Raw genomic sequence first — 17032 nt, 5'->3', positions numbered from 1 at the left:
GTGCATTGAAGAAATAATGCATTCCCTCTTTAAAATGTATAATCTTTGAGATCGTGGCGGCACACACGTAACCCTCGTGGATTAACTCGCTTAACCTAAGCAAAATGGTATTATGGGAATGAATTTGTTCTAGGATTAACAATGCATTCCCTCTTCTTTTTTTGGGGGGTAACATAAGGGGCCTAAGACCCAAAGAAGAATGACAAATTTTTTGGACTGGGAAAGACATTGTTTAACAAGTGATGTCTACTGCACTTCTTATTGTATAGACCATTTTTTGGGGGGGATCTTGGGTCTGGACACTTGAATTTACGTCAATTTATTTAATTTGAAACGAAAAACCTCAATCAATACTGGACATAAAAGCCTATTAGACATTGCAGTAAGACCAAAGTCATAAAAATAAAAATAGCTAATATGCAACTAGTGGTTAGCTCACTAGTCCGCTTAAGCAAGTGTCGGGGGTTCGAATCCCGCCTTGTGCATGCAGCAACCCATTGGCCAGCGGCAAACCCTTAAATGGAGCTCAGTACCGCGACGGATTAGTCCTTGACCTGCCGGGTTGGGGGATACCGTGGGAAACCAAAAAAAAAAAGAATTATTTGTTTTGTTTTTCTTTGGTCAGTTTGTTTTGTTTCTTTGTGTTGGGGTTTTGTTTTGTTTGTATTTTTGGTTTCTTTGGGCCTATGACGCTCATTCGTATATCAGCAATGGGGGAATTCATGCCTCATTGCCTCAAATGATCTCCATCACTATGTTGAGGTAATGCCTTCTGCTGATCTGCTTAATCTCCATTCAAGACTAAATTTTTACATTGATCTCTAAAATTTACTATTTTTATTATTTTAATTTATCAGATTTAAAATTCATTATACTGGTTCTTGAAATCTAACTCCAGATACTATATTGATTCTTAGATCTTTTTAAGCCTTGAGTCAACGAACAGAATGCTGAGCTAGCAAAAAATATCTTTTGGTTTTAGCTCTTAAATAAGGTAAAAACAAAATTGTTTTGAAGAATTGATTGTGTACTAAAAATATAAAACTTTTTTGTACATAATTATTTTTATAATGACCTACAAACATGGTCAAAAAAGAGTTAAGTTCCTCTTAAGGGTATTGGGCTAAAAGGATGGAACCCAAAATAACACCTTGAGGAGTTGAATTTCTCTTCGGTGGAAACTATATTGGTGGAAGTGGATTGGTTGGATTTGGAATGTAAGGGTGTCATCTAGTTGAAAGAAAACCAAACTAGATGTCCATTCACTAATGTCACATGTCAGGAGCTTTAGTTTAACGTGTGGGTATCAACTTCCTACCCTTTTCAGCTGACAAGACTTGAGGTGATCCCAAATACTTAAAGATATTTTGGAAAGAGCAGTAAACCAAATGTCAGACTAAAAACCATTGGCCAATGGATGTCCTCTTCATCATGGTTTTACACTATAAAAGAGACCTCAAGCCATCTCTGTAAATCATCTTTTCCTTCATTCTTCATCCTTCACTCTCACTCTTCACTTTCACCTTGATCATCTTCTTCTTCACAGATCTTGAAACCCTTTTCATCCTTTACTTTCACCTTCACCTTCATCCTCTTCTTAGAGCTTCTCTTCTCTGTAAACCATTCTTGTCCACTTTAAACAAAGCTCGTTCATCCTTTTGTGACATTAGTGGAGGTCTCAACACTTGTTCTCCACCTCTCTTCCTCACTATTAATTCTTGTATTGTTTATTTGCCATTAACAGAAGTGTCTTCCTCACAAGTTTACTTACTCCTAATCTCTCACCTTAACTATTATTTTTCACTTAATCTATTTCTCACGAAACCCACCCGAATCAAGAATAAAGGGAAATATAATGATTTGCACATTATATAAACTCTTCTTTCTCTTCTTGTTTTTGCCTTATTTAAGTGCCAAAACAAAATGACGCTCTTTAGCCATGTGTCTAGCATGGCAAGTTTGAGCCAATTCATTACTTAATTCGCTGATTTAATACTAGAAAGGGTCCAAGGATCAATATAATGTCCACAACTAAATCTCGAGAACCAGTATAAATAATTTTGAATTTGATAGACTAAAATAGTAAAAATTGTTAATCTAAAACACCACTTTGAAGATTTAGTCCTCCATTCAAGTTTGATGTGAGATATACATTTTTCACACAAATATCTTGTGCTTTTCTGGTAAGGAAAGCAGAAACAAATGCATTTAGTGCTATTATATATCTTAACCCTTTTGCTCTTATATGCAGCAACAGAGTGACAAGAAACAATGAAGCTTGCACATCGTTGTTGGGACTATTCACTTCTCAGTTTCAACGGGAGTGGTTTCTGCAATAAAGGCAGGAACAATCAGTTGCATTTATATATACGGTAACTTGAATAAATTTTAGCATTATCATCACCATTCTGAATACAATGAAAACGTTATTGAATTACAAACCTTAAAAGCTAGGCGCTTCAAGTTGTTCCATTCAAAATCATTTTTGCAGTATGCTGATCGCACCTATAATAATTCAAGTAGCTCGGTAAACGTGATTAACTAAGTTCTTATGTCTTGATGATTCTCTCATCATAGTGGCACAGAATTTGTCCCCATCTTTCAACGAGTGTCTACTCAAAAATTCCATTAACTCTTCATGTGCTTCGGGGTTGTAGCTCTGCTCAAGGAAATTATCAACATTATTACAAAATTGAACACATGGGAGCATGTAATAAAATCTGTTGAGTATGATATATACTATTACAAAATTTAAACGTTTAAAGACTGAAACTTTTCCCTTTTCTAATGTATTTCTCATGGCTGAAAGTAATTAGTGTGAACATATGCTTAAGCAAGAAGAACCAAAACAAAAACTAACAAAAGCTTAGCAGAAAAAGGCAATTTCAAAGAAGGAATTATCAACCTCAAGTTGAGCAGCAACAATTTTAATTGCAGTGTAGTTAAAAGAAATTGTGTAGGTTATTAGCAGCCTTTTTTTCTGGAAAGCTTCTCCAAATCCTGCATCCAACCATATTACTCTATTGGTATATATATATATATATGCAATGAAACACGGAGATAAAGCAAGCCTATTGTAGCCAATGAGTTATAGCTCAAATGGCATAGTCTCCCCATACTCAATTAAGAAGTTGCGGGTTCGAGTCTCCTATCTTTGGTAAAAAAAAAAAAAAAAAGCAAGCCTATTTTTACTATTAAACACACAGATAAAATTTAAGCTAAATTTTAATCCACTTTAAGTATACTGTATAAGGTAATTTGCTACCGTCTCCATTTTCATTATAATACGTAGTTTGATAGCGTTTTAGAAAGTGACATTTTTCTCCTTTTATTTATTCACATTGTACTAACCTTTTGTAACTACTAAACATTTGAAAATCGCCCATTTGGAGTTACGCTTGCTTCCCTTTCCAGATGAAGCTTAAGTAGTCATATTCTCCACGCAAACATCCAATTTTAAATTAAACATGACAATGCTTCAAAACAATTTAAATAAACATAAATACTAAAATATTAGCAATTTTTTGCTAATATTAACAATATATTAAATTTTATATATTCTAGTACTTTTTACATAACACATATAAATTAGTAAAATTTATATATTTATATTCGTCCAAGGTCCAACTTCTCAACGATTTTTCCATTTCCATAAGCACAAAAATGAGCAGAAAGCCAAACGCAAGAAAACAGCAGCATGTTCCATTGATTGATCTCCTTATTCTCTGTTATCTTCTCTTGTTCCCTGCCACAACCACAAAATCCGAAGCTAAATGCAGTTCTGGGTGCAACCTTGCACTAGCTTCCTATTACCTATGGCCAGGAACAAACCTCACTTACATCACCACCATCTTCGGAAAACCACAGTCAGAGATTCTGAAATACAACCCTGAAATAAAAAACCCAGATTCCATTGATAAGCAAGAAAGGATCAACGTTCCCTTCTCATGTGACTGCTTGAACGGTGATTTCTTAGGTCACACTTTTTCATACGAAACACATCGCGGTGACACGTACAATAACATTGCTCATGTTGCTTTCTCAAACCTCACAACTCAGGAGTGGCTGAGTAGGGTTAATAGCTATCCAGCTATAAACATTCCTGATGGTGTTCAGATCAATGTCACTGTAAATTGTTCCTGCGGAGATATACATGTGTCTAAGGATTATGGATTGTTTGCCACGTATCCCCTTAGGATCGGCCAGGATTTGAACACGGTGGCGGCCGAATCCACCGTGCCGGCCGAGTTGCTGCAGAGGTACAATCAGGGCTCTGATTTTGGTGCCGGGAATGGAATTGTTTTTGTGCCGGCCAAAGGTACGTGTAGCTCTATTTTATGCATTTTTCTTATGCAACTGGTCATATATAAAATAGAGAAAAATAAATTAAGTAGTAAAACATAAAATCATAGTAATATTTAAATTATAATAAAATCTTCAGATTTAATATACATTTTATAAAATCGATTAACTTATTTAAAATTAAAATATAAAAAAAATTTAAAAATTAAATTAAATTTTTAGCTCTTATAATTTTAAATTTAAAAATATTCAAAATTTTAGTGACCATGACACAAAAATAATAATTAAGATGAAAAGACATGTTATCATTATGTTAACTAATATAGTTAAATATGTTAAATTACTTAAATACTTTTAATAATTATTTTTAGAAAAAAATTCTAAACAATCTTTGACAATTATCTCAAAAGATAATGAAATTTTTAACAAAAAAAATCAACTTAATTCTTGATAATTATCTTAAAAGAATAATGAGACTTTTGTGCCAAAAAAAAAATCAAAGGACGGGTTGTGTATTTTTTTTAAACTTTGTTGTACTTTCAAAATAATTGTCAAAGACGGCCGAAGTATTCACTTTTTTTTATATAAAAATATATTCAGGCAAATAGTTGTACTTTAATAAATAAATAAAAAATTGGTTCCAATTTTGGCCTTTCAACTGTATGTGAAGTTGTATTTTTTGTGCGCTTAATTATTATTAGGTATAGCTCTAGTTTGGCTTTGGCCATTCACGAAATTATCTTATAATTTCAAGCCAGTTCATGTATGGTGTTGAAATGATTTTTGGTTTATATATACTATTTTGAGAAACCGTTTGCTTGAAATTGAATGTTGTTTTAAGTTTGTAAGTGAGTTTCAAACATCTTTAGTGAAAGTTGAGACTTCCTCGCCGAGACGGTGGTTTCTCACCTTTGGTGAGGGTTACGACTTCCCCGTCTTTCCTGAGGTCCAAACAGAATGTTTACATGCATTTTTTTTTAATTAAAAACGTATATTTTAATTATTTCAACGAATAAGAGGAATGACATAGTCTTCTCATATTCATTTAAAAAGTTGCGGGTTCGAGTCTCCTATCTTTAGTTAAAAAAAAAAACGAATAAGAGGCATATATTCTCCTTTTGATTCAGTATATTCGACCGTTTTGGAAAACAATAATTTCGACAATAATTGTTAAAATTGGACTAGACGGATCAGTTCGACTGAAAATTTAGTGAATCGAATTTTAAATTAGTCCATGACCAAAAAAAAATAGAATTTTAAATTAGTCCAATCTAACATTCTAACAATTTAAGAAAAAAAATAGATTAAAATCATACCAAATCAGTCAACATTAACAAAAAAGCCTTTTTGGTAATTCTTTTTGTGTCACTAGATCAAATTGCTTTTCATTATATTTGTTTTTTCTAAGTACATAACATATTTAAATTAAATTATATTTTTAAAATTTATATTTATTAATTATAATTAAACAATTCAATTAATGACTCACTAATTAAATTAATAAATTAATAATTTAAACGATTCGATTACCGATTGGTTCTGACAATTATGATCTTCACAACTATCAACTTACAGAAATAAAACATACATTTTAATTTTATTTTATTAACGGCAATCATTAGTCTAGCAATGAAACGAAATAATGGAATGAAAAAAATCTTGCTGGTGTATTATTTTTATGATCCCTTCTGATAATAGGTTTGGAGATCGAGAGTTGTTAAAAATAAATAAATAAATAATAGAGATCACGCTTCGTTCATATTTGTCCGCTTCTTATTTAGCCTGACGATAATTTCTTATGAAACAAAACAAATTGACATAGATCAGAATTGCAATAAAATTTGTCACTTTTGTCAAGAAGATTTATTGTTTGATATTATATGTAATCGTATTATACTATTGCCGATATCCATAAGTTCAAATGGTATAATTTTTCTATACTCATTTAGAGTTCGAATCTCCTTATTCAACAAAATTTATTGATCTTAAATTTCAATACTCTAGTCTACTAAATATCATATTTATTTAGTATAAAAGAAACATGATGTCACTAACAATAATATTACCTGGACAGGCGGCTAAGCAGGTATATTTTAGTTTAATAAAGTTAGAAGATAATTTCAGTTGGCAGTATTTCCTTTTAGAACACCTAATGAGTGAGAATTAATATCAATTAAAATATGTGTAGTTTAATCATTATATAATTTCAGTTTATGTTAATAAAATTATAAATCATTCAACTAATAAGAATAAAACGCATATACTTGATTTTTTTTTGAAGAAAGAGAGCTCAACACAATAGAATGGAGCAAACATTAAAAGGTAACAACACAAAAACCAAAATAAAGATACATAACTCTGGAGTAGGATCTGCTGTTATCTCCGGCATTGCTATCAACAACCAAACGGATTAACGCCACACCATTCCTTGTAGCTCAGAAACGACTTATTCTTTATTCCATCAACACCTGTTTCCAATTTCTGGAAGATCCTGTTATTCCGTTCTAACCAAATATTTCAGATAACCGCGAAGAATCCTATCTGCCACTTCTTCCTCTCAGAACTACGACCAGACATTTTCATCCAACTCTCAAACAGTTCTTTTACAGTCCCCGGAATAGCCCATGCTCTGTCTGCACCCCTCAACCAAGCGCACCACACCTGCCAAGTAATTTCACAACCAAGAAACAAATGGTGCACAAATTCTATTTCTTTTTTACACAACACACAAATCGTATCGCTATTGGGTATAATTCCTAGCCTACTCAGTCTCTCTTTAGTGTTGATCCTGCCTATTAGGACAAACCACGCAAAAAGCTCTACTCTTGGCGGCACCAATCCTCTCCAAATGGCACTAGTGAAGCTGTAGCTTGTGATGTCTTTTGGGAGAGTCTCTTTCTGTAGCACCTGCACAAAGGAATTAGTAGAATAGATACCTGTGTTATCAAATTTCCATACAATTGTATCGTCTCTACTAGGCAACATTCTTACTACTCGCAATCGGTCATATAGTTGATTGAGCAGCTCAAGTTCCCATTGGAATAACTCTCTCCTCCACTGAAAGTTCCACACCCACTCTATCCCATCACAGAACCCACAATCACCTACTATAGATCCTTGTTGGTTTGAAACAGAGAAGAGTCTTGGAAAACTATCTTTTAACGGACCACCTTGTAGCCAATCGTCCTCCCAAAAACGGATACATCTGCCATTTCCCACCTCCATAGCCAAACCACTAATCATCATATCTCTCCTATGTGGCTCTTTAAAATTAAGCTGACAAATATCTTTCCACGGGCCTCCTCTTATAGGTAATGGCTGTTTTGACAACATCACAGAAGGGTCCAACAGATTACAAGAACAGACAACCTTCTTCCACAGCGGACAGTCTTCCTTCGAAAAATGCCACCACCACTTGAACAGTAGCACCGTATTCATGATCAACGCATCCCCCACCCCCAAACCTCCTAACTTTTTCAGTGCTTGTACCATCTCCCATTTCACAAGTGGTATACCGTTTTTCCCATCATCTTTACTCCACAAAAATCTTCTCTGTAACCCGATAATCTTGTCTGCAACCGCTTTTGGCATTTTGTACAAGCTCAGGTAGTAAACCGGCAGACTATTCAGGACAGATTTTATGAGTACCAGCTTGCCAGCTTTGTTGAGGGACTTAGCTTTCCACAAACTGAGCTTATCTTCCACCTTATCTATGATCGGTTTCCATGTCTTCACCAACCGGGGGTTTGCACCTAACGAGATTCCTAAATACCTGACTGGTAAAGTAGCTTCGGCGCATCCCAACAAACCACACATATCTGTCGCCCATTCCTGCTCACAGTTAACCGGAATCAGATTTGACTTCTCGAAGTTGATACTCAGGCCAGACATCCACTCGAAACAACGCAAAAGCCTCTTATAGTTCATTATTGTTTCTGTATCCTGAGGACAAAATAAAATTGTGTCATCCGCAAATTGGAGATGCGACAATTCTATGTTGTCCCTACCCACCAACAGTGGAGAGATGCGCCCATTCCTGACTGCCTCACCCACCATCCTATGCAAGACGTCAACAACCAGAACGAATAGGAAAGGCGACAGCGGATCTCCTTGTCTCAAACCTCTCTCCATCCTGAACGGCTTGGTTGGTGATCCATTAATCAACAATGAAATGGATGCTGTGGTCACACATTCCTTCACCCATGCTCTCCATCTGGGGCCAAATCCCATATTTTGGAGCACCTCATCCACAAAGCTCCATCTCACTTTGTCATAAGCTTTCTGAAAGTCAAGTTTGCTAATTGCCGCCTGCTTCTTACGCGACTTCAGCCATTGGACCGTCTCACAAGCAATGAGGGCACCGTCATGTATCTTGCGACCCTTCACAAATGCAGACTGCATCTCTCCCACTAAACCTGGCATTACTGACCGCATTCTTCTCACCAAGACTTTGGATATCACCTTATAAACACAACCAACCATGCTAATTGGCCTTAAATCTTTAATTTCCTTAGCTCCCACAAATTTTGGGGCTAGCGCCACCCATGTTACGTTAGCATCTGTTGGTAGCTTCGTACTTTGGAAAAAGTCCAAAACAGCTGCAGTAAACTCTTGGCCAATCTCATCCCAACATTTCTTTATGAAGTTCATATTGTAACCATCAATACCTGGCGCTTTACTGGATCCACAATCCCAAACTGCCTCTCGAACTTCCTCGGGTGATGGTACCACCTCTAACTCTCCTGCTTCCTCCTCATTAATCTGCCTTACCAACCCAGCACGGATTCCAACCCTTGGGTAGAGTTCCTGTCGATATAGTTCTTTATAGTATCCTGTAATTGCAACTTTTATTCTAGCCTGGTTCCTCACTACTCTGCCATTAATTACCAGAGACTCGATTCTGTTGTTTCTTCTTCTAGCTGATGCTATATTATGGAAGTACCTGGTGTTCTTATCCATGTCCCTAGCATGTTGAGATCGGGACATCTGCTTCCAATGAATCTCTTTTCTGGCATACCACTTCGCACAACAAGTCACAAGAGCCTTCCGTCTAGCTTCCAGTGTTCCATCATAACTGCCAGCACTGACCACGTCATCAATCTTCTTGATTTCTTCCTCAAACTTCTTTATTCTGTTTTCAATATCCCCAAAATTGTCCTTGTGCCATTTCCTAAGCGGAACCGTCAACGCCTTCAACTTACTAGTAAAATGTTCATTACCCAAGTTCCTCCACTCCTCCTTCACCATCCTCAGAAACCCTTCATGTGTAAACCAGGAGTCTAAGCTTCGGAACGGTCTTGGACCAGCACTAAATCTCGCATCTTCTAGAATCAACGGGTAATGATCTAATAACCCTCTAGGTCCTCCTCTCAAACGAGTATCTGGAAACTCCTCAAGCCACTCCACACTGACAAGAACCCTATCTATTCGGCTACAAGAACGACCTCGAAACCATGTGAATTTCCGATCAGTAAGCGGTAGATCCACTAGCTGTAAATCTTGCACCCATTCCTTAAAGTCTTCTGCAGTAGCCGGTAAACTAGCTGCATCCTTTCTTTCCTCCAACTTTAGTATTTCATTAAAGTCCCCCATAAAACAAAACGGAACCTGACATAGGCCCACAATATAGCTCAACTCCTCCCACATCTTCAGTTTCTCATTCCGGACATGTGCGCCATACACCAAACAGAATGCACAGTTAAAGTTATTTTTTGTCAGCACGCCTTCCACACAAAGCCACCCATCTCCTTTATAGTAGTTCAATTGTTTAAACAGCAAATCATCCCACATTAATAATAAACCGCCAGAGGCTCCTACTGATTCCACATATTCCCAGCCCACCGTGTCACAACCCCACACTCGACCAACATCAAATTTAGTCACTACCTCCCTCTTAGTTTCAATTAATCCTAGCATATTCAATTTAAACTTCTTTTTCAACTCTTTCACCATACTCAACTTTCCATCCCCTCCTAAGCCTCTAATATTCCAGCAACTATAAATCATTTAAATGAATTATTACACACCTTTTTATGTTGTTTGGGCCTACACCTCCTTGCTTTCTCCTTTTGTTTTGCAATCTTTCTTTTCGCCGCCAGAGCTTCATTCTGACTTTTTAAAATCGCCATAATATCTTCTTCTTCATCATAAAAAACTGCACCTGACTCCATAGCTAGCTTCTATGTTTCTTTATTTTCGGCTATCTGATATTCCTGCAGACGCCTCTTATCAGCTTCCTGATTTGTTTCTTCCTCTTCCGCATTAGATCCTACCTCCTCTGTGCCCTTACCTTCCACATCTCTATTTTCTCCAGCTTCATCCTCTTTTCCGATCTCTAAATCATTACTCTTGTCCTTCTGCAGTTGTACCCTACCGCTTCCCTGAGTCCCCTGCTCCACCCTTCTTCCATCCGGTTTGTCCACAGCCTCCCCTTGTTCATGGCGTTCCTCAATCCCCTTCGCTAACCGGCTCTCCACCCCAGCGTAACAATTGCCCCTCCGCTGGATTCCAAGACCCTTCACCGAATCCGACCCCGACAGCCCATAGGGACGCGCAGCTGAGTCAAGATGCATGGTACTTCCATTCAATGCAGCGTGATTAGCGAGTGGAGGGCGCTGAGGTAAGCAGCCCGTTTCAGAGAGTCCAGCTGCGTCCAAGATTTGTTCCTACTGACCCGACCCGACGGACCCGATCAGCTCTTGACCCAACCCATCTCCCTGCCCGGTCTCTTGTTGTCCAGCCGCACAGTCCATTCGCTTCTCCTTGAGCAGCCCAATTCCTGCATGATCAATCAGGAGACAAGGCTTGGAGCCTTGTAAGTGGGCCGCAGCATTATTGGAGCCCAACCCCACACATTCCCAACCTTGTCTACCTTCCTCCAATCTTTTGGATCCACTTCCATCATCAATGCAAATATCCGTATTCGTTCTTTCCGAATCCGCTTCATCATAATTGTCAAATCTCGCACAAGCAGCCTCGCCATTAATTCCATTAATTCTGATAGAACCCGTTTCCATTTGCATTTGATGCTGTTTTGAATTTTCTTGATTGCACTCGTTCAAAAAAATATCTGATGTTACCATTCTACCCTTGTCCTCATCCCTGTCATTTTCCCGTTCCATGATGATCTCGGTCGCCGGATCCCAGACCGCCGCCATCACCACTTTTTCACCAGACTGTGGGTTTGAACTTTCGCCTCTTTCCCGTACATTTGCATCCTCCAGTAAACTATTATCTCCATATACCTCATGTCCCACCTCTTTTACAAAGACATCGAAACCACTAGTACCTACGGTGAGATGCACCCATTCCTTGATAACATCAAACACACAAGTATCAATTAACACACGACCAGAACTGAACGATAAGGCTGATTCCGTCCTTTCATCACACTTGATTACTTCTCCCCATAGTCCGCCTATTCTGTTGAACGTCTCCACTGACCAAGTATGTAGCGGTATTCCAAAACATTCCAGCCAAACTCTTCTAGTCTCACTGCGTTCCGATTCCTCCCATCTCCATACAGTATGAAAGAATTGCAGGAAGCAATTCATTTTGAATGTGAACGCTTCTACCGCATTCTTCACGGTGTCAAAAACTAGCAAGGCTTTATACGCTCCAAGTTCTCTGACTTCAACAACCTGAGGAAAATTCTTTTTGATCCCTCTCTATAGCGATATGAAGTTAATTGCCGTCGTTGTTCCTCCTACCAGACTCCTTAGCAACCAATCGAAATTCTCTTTTGCTATTGGAACTTCAACCTTTTTCGTCCAACCGTTTCCGTGCGGATCCTTGGTAGATGTAGCGCTCTTCGTTTCTTCCACTCGTATCGGACTTTTTCCTTTCCAAGGTTGCCTTTTCTCTATCTCAGGTCTTGCATTATCTCCCTTGCGTATCCTGGTGGTCTTCCCTTCCATTGGCCTTCTATACTTTGCCTCACTTACTGAGATTATTTTTCCCCTAATACTTGTTTGATGCATTTCTGCTATAGCCTTCAATGCCCCCCTTTCGTTGTATATCGAACAAACGCAAACAAGTACACCTTCTCATTTTTCATTTTTCGAGCTAAATAGATGTCGTTGATTCGTCCCGTCCATTGGAACAACTGAAAAAGTTCCTTCTTGGAGACATCTTGTGGCAGATTGGTGATGAAAACAGAGAACGAATCATTTTCCAAACGTAAATACTCTTCTCTATTCCAAACCTTAGGGTCATTTTTCTGTAACTCTCTAGTTCTACCCCACTCTGTGTTTCCCCCCCGTCACTCTCGCTCTCTCTCTTTCTCTCTCTCTCATTCTCTCAAACGCATATACTTGGTGTATTCATTTTTTTCTTATATATAAAAATGACATGCAAATCTTTTAATTGAGATAAACTTTGTCTTGAAAGAATTGTCAAGTATTTTGTGATTGATTTTCTACAGAAAAATTTTGTATGCATTAATTGCTGATCTTTTGTGCTTTTAAATGCAGATGAAAATGGAAAGTTTCCGCCACTGCTATTGGGGTAGGCTTATAGTTTGGCCAATTTAAGTTTCAACATTATTCAATTCTTTGCAATGAGTCAATTCTGTTCTAAGTTTTTTTAGTAATTGCAACATTTATGCCTTCTTTTTTTTTCTCTCTCTCTTTTGCAGATCAGGTGATGTTAACACTCTTAAGTGTGGTCATAAGTAATCTTGGTGAGTGATTTTGCTATGAGGTGGTGACATTGTTGTTGTTGTTGTACCAATTTGTTTAAACAGGAATCTCTGGTGGAGCCATTGCTGGCATAGTTATTGGAGGTGCTGTTACTGGATTATTATTATTGGCACTTGTTCTCTATTTTGCTCTATTTAGAAGAAAGAAAGTGGTGGCTGAGGTGTCCCTTCTCCCTCATGATCAATTTACTCAACTCCAACATGGTACCCTTTCTTAGCTTGTTTTCTTTCAATGCTCTAATGTTTCTCAAGCATTCATGCTTTATTTTACTTAATCATTCTGATGATACTATGGTTAATGACTAATAAGTTAGTTAATCAAGTAGCATTATGATTGAATAGTATACTTATCAGAATGTATGACAGATAAGTGTGTTTTAGCCTCAACTTTTTGGCCTTGTTTGTAATAATGTAATGTAAGATTTCTGCTTTTGGAGATGAAATTGAAATTGAAATGTGAATATAAAAAAATCTTATTTAGGTTGTGGAAGCAGGTTGAGTAAGGGATCAGAATCTTCCCCTGTGATTTCGCCAAGGTTGACCGGTATTACAGTTGACAAGTCAGTGGAGTTCTCATATGAAGAGTTGGCCAAAGCTACTAATGGCTTTAGCATAGATAACAAAATTGGTCAAGGTGGTTTTGGTTCTGTATACTATGCAGAGCTTAGGGATGAGGTCTGTCACATCCTGTTTAAAAATCTCTATTAAAATCATAAGAATGTTTTCTAGATTGAGATTCAATTCTATACTCATTTATTTTGCAGAAAGCGGCAATTAAGAGAATGGATATGCAAGCATCAAAAGAATTCCTTGCTGAACTCAAGGTTCTAACACGCGTCCATCACTTGAACTTGGTATGAATGAAATTTTGCTTCATCTTATTCAAATTGCATTGTGAAGGATTCATAATTTTAATGTATGTTACTTATGCAGGTGCGTTTAATAGGATATTGTGTTGAAGGCTCCTTATTTTTGGTTTATGAATACATTGAGAATGGCAATCTAAGTCAACATTTGCGTGGCTCAGGTAAAATTAATAAACAAGAACAATTCATTCATGATCTCATAGTCTTGGTTTCAGTTTGGAGATTGTTAATTAATATAGTTGCTATATAGGGAGGGATTCATTATCATGGCCTATTAGAGTTCAAATTGCACTGGATTCAGCAAGAGGACTGGAATACATTCATGAGCATACAGTTCCTGTCTATATCCATAGAGATATTAAGTCAGCAAACATTTTGATAGACAAAAACTTTCGCGGAAAGGTTTGCGTTGCATCGAGCGCTTATCACTGTTATTTTGCAGCAGATTTGATCCAGAATCTGTTGATTTTGGATATGCATTTCCAGAAAGTTGAATGCTGAGTTTACAACCTTTATCACAGGTTGCAGATTTTGGTCTAACAAGATTGACTGAATATGGTAGCTCTTCATTACAGACACGTCTTGTTGGTACATTTGGCTATATGCCTCCAGAGTATGATTCTTACTTACCATTTAACTCCTTACCTATAGATGTTCTTTCAATGTTCTTTCGACCGTGTAAATGGTTAGCAAAAGCGCTTATTCTGTCAGTACATCAAAATTAAACTCTTAGCAAGTAGACCACTAAGACAAAAGTTTATTGATGTTATCCATATATTTCTCAATATATACCATACATTGGTAGTATTAGTGGCTGTTTGATTATGGTGTTTGATTCACTTGGAGTTTCAAAATGTGTGTTAATAGTACAAAACTTTTCTTAACTATATATATATTGACCAAGTGCATACTTTTTATGCAGATATGCACAGTATGGTGAAGTTTCCCCCAAAATAGATGTATATGCTTTTGGTGTTGTTCTCTATGAACTCATATCCGGAAAGGAAGCTATTATCAAGACAAATGAAATTGTGACTGAATCAAAAGGGCTAGTTGCCTTGGTCTGTTTTTTCCTTTTCCTTTTTTTTTTGTTGGTCTAATCACTATTTATAACTCATCACACATTCCACTCAATATATTTTCACTTTCTTTGTGGAAAAAAAATTGCAGTTTGAAGAGGTTCTTAGTCAAACAGACCCAAAAGAAGATCTTTCAAAATATGTTGATCCTAGACTTGGTGACAACTACTCTGTTGACTCTGTATTTAAGGTGATTATTACTTGAACAGTTGAACTTGTTGAGAAATTACACTCAACGTTTTAATATTGGAGGATATTATATTCGATATTAAATTAAAGACATATTAATTTTTATTGAGGTTTAAAATGATTACGTGACATATAATATTTTTATATTTTTCTAAAAAATGATCCTAATTTGGTGACTATTTATATGAAATTATTTTTATTTATGATCTCTATACGAAGATAACTCAAATATAATAATTTAACAGTTTTACTTATGATCTTCACATAAAAACAACTCAATTAATATAATTTTGTATGAGTCTACTTTTTATAGATATATAATTGATTCTATACAAAAAAAAATAATTTCAATAAAAGTCAGTGCAATAAAATGCAGAGTTCTAATTAAAATATTGATAATATTAGAAAGACAAAAAATAATTCGTCTAAATAATTTGAGTTTAATTTATTTAATATTTATTTATTATAAGATGTATTAAATAAAGCCAAAAATAATAAATTTTGACCATTTTTAACTAATATTTTTATTATTATTAAACATTTCTATTAGAACACTAGTGGACATCAAATGGAAAGTTGAGATAGAATAGGAACAAATAACAAACCGAAGATTCATTTTTTTTGGTTGACTTTGAGTTTGACTTTTGCAGATGTGTCAACTTGCTAGAGCTTGCACACATGAAAACCCTCAACTAAGGCCAAGCATGAGATCAATTGTGGTAGCATTAATGACACTTTCATCAGCAACTGAGGATTGGGATGTTGGCTCTTTCTATGAAAACCAAGCTTTGGTGCATTTAATGGCTGGAAGGTAGCCTTAGCTTAGTGGGGTTATTCATAGTCATATATTTACATATACATGTTTCTCTTCGCCCTTAAGCAATATAGAACTCCCAATTTTCTCAGCACGAGCAATCTAGCATTATTCATGACATGAATCTAATCTCTACTTTGAATCTGTAAATAAAAACAATATTATATATATAAATATATCTTTAGATTTTATATAACTTTTATGTGTCTTTAAAGATGTACAGCAATAAAGATCTTATAATGTTTGATTCTTATTATTTTACATTTAATGTTTTACGTGTTGTATATTTGTATATATTCACTTTATATATACTTTTAGATTGCCTAGGACACAAAATCTATTATGTTTAACAATTATTTATAAAAGATTAGAACTCAGACATAAAAGAAAATTAAGTTAACAGATACTAAAAAAAATCCTTTGAATTGTCATTAATAAAAAATAATCTCCTTAAGAGTATTAAAATAGATTTTATTTATTAAGCTTAACAAATTTTTAAATATGTTTGTTTTTTTGTGTTAATTAAAGTAGAAACGTCTTTTTATGATTATAAACATGTAACATAGTTTGCACGCATATTTATTTGAGCGGAGTTTAATCTCAAAAACAATAATAGTACAATTAAAATTTTAGGAATGCACAACCTTAAATTTCAACTATCATTATATAATTTAGTCACTTATATAGGACTTTTAGCTTAAACTATTTTTAAAGGATTAACTATGTTTAAAATTAAATTTTAAACTATTCGTAAAAGAAACAAATTTTAAAAATTTAAGTTATCTAATAGGATGTTGAGAAAACCATATCATTTGAGTTTGGCTAAAAGTTTTTTTTAAAAGCAAAGAGAATATTTAATTTTATTAGAAAAAAATATAAAATCCAAAATTGAGGACTAAAAAAAAAGTGAAAGACTCCTAAAACTTCACATTTTTTATTAGAAGAATACGTACTCTTTTAAAAAATATAATATCAAAATTTTTTTTGAACAATTGAATTATTATAAAAGAGCTTTAAAAAGATAAAAAAAAATAAATCTTAAACAGAATTAACTGGATTCTTTAGGAGGTTTGTTTTTAAAGCA

The 17032-nt window shown here is 35.5% G+C and overlaps 1 protein-coding gene and 1 long non-coding RNA gene across 2 annotated transcripts; one reads left to right on the top strand and one right to left on the bottom strand.

Annotated features, from left to right (window-relative positions):
* Positions 1–2089: 2089 nt before the first annotated feature.
* On the bottom strand, positions 2090–3167 carry LOC112741250 (uncharacterized). Its single transcript, XR_003171401.2, has 3 exons — positions 2906–3167; positions 2443–2659; positions 2090–2330 (listed from the first exon to the last, which is right to left on the bottom strand). It is a non-coding gene; the product is annotated as an uncharacterized lncRNA (long non-coding RNA).
* A 422-nt stretch (positions 3168–3589) lies between these two features.
* On the top strand, positions 3590–16144 carry LOC112741249 (chitin elicitor receptor kinase 1). The gene is made up of 12 exons (XM_025790143.3): positions 3590–4318; positions 12774–12807; positions 12938–12942; positions 13046–13204; positions 13482–13675; positions 13765–13854; positions 13934–14027; positions 14117–14268; positions 14388–14479; positions 14789–14927; positions 15037–15135; positions 15785–16144. Exons 1-12 carry the CDS (start codon positions 3664–3666, stop codon positions 15947–15949), a joined length of 1878 nt encoding a protein of 625 aa, XP_025645928.1. The 5' UTR covers positions 3590–3663; the 3' UTR covers positions 15950–16144.
* Positions 16145–17032: the final 888 nt, after the last annotated feature.

This window comes from Arachis hypogaea, chromosome 14 (genome assembly GCF_003086295.3).
Source record: "Arachis hypogaea cultivar Tifrunner chromosome 14, arahy.Tifrunner.gnm2.J5K5, whole genome shotgun sequence".
Lineage (NCBI taxonomy): Eukaryota > Viridiplantae > Streptophyta > Magnoliopsida > Fabales > Fabaceae > Arachis > Arachis hypogaea.
The sequence above is the reverse complement of the archived record's forward strand: the minus strand, read 5'-3'. Positions and strand labels throughout refer to the sequence as shown.

Excerpts from the sequence above, each read along its gene's own strand:
- LOC112741249 (XM_025790143.3), top strand. The coding sequence starts at position 3,664 with ATGAGCAGAAAGCCAAACGCAAGAAAACAGCAGCATGTTCCATTGATT. Across the intron at positions 13,855-13,933 it reads GCGTCCATCACTTGAACTTG|GTGCGTTTAATAGGATATTG; the intron begins GTATGAATGAAA and ends TTACTTATGCAG. Across the intron at positions 14,269-14,387 it reads ACAAAAACTTTCGCGGAAAG|GTTGCAGATTTTGGTCTAAC; the intron begins GTTTGCGTTGCA and ends CCTTTATCACAG.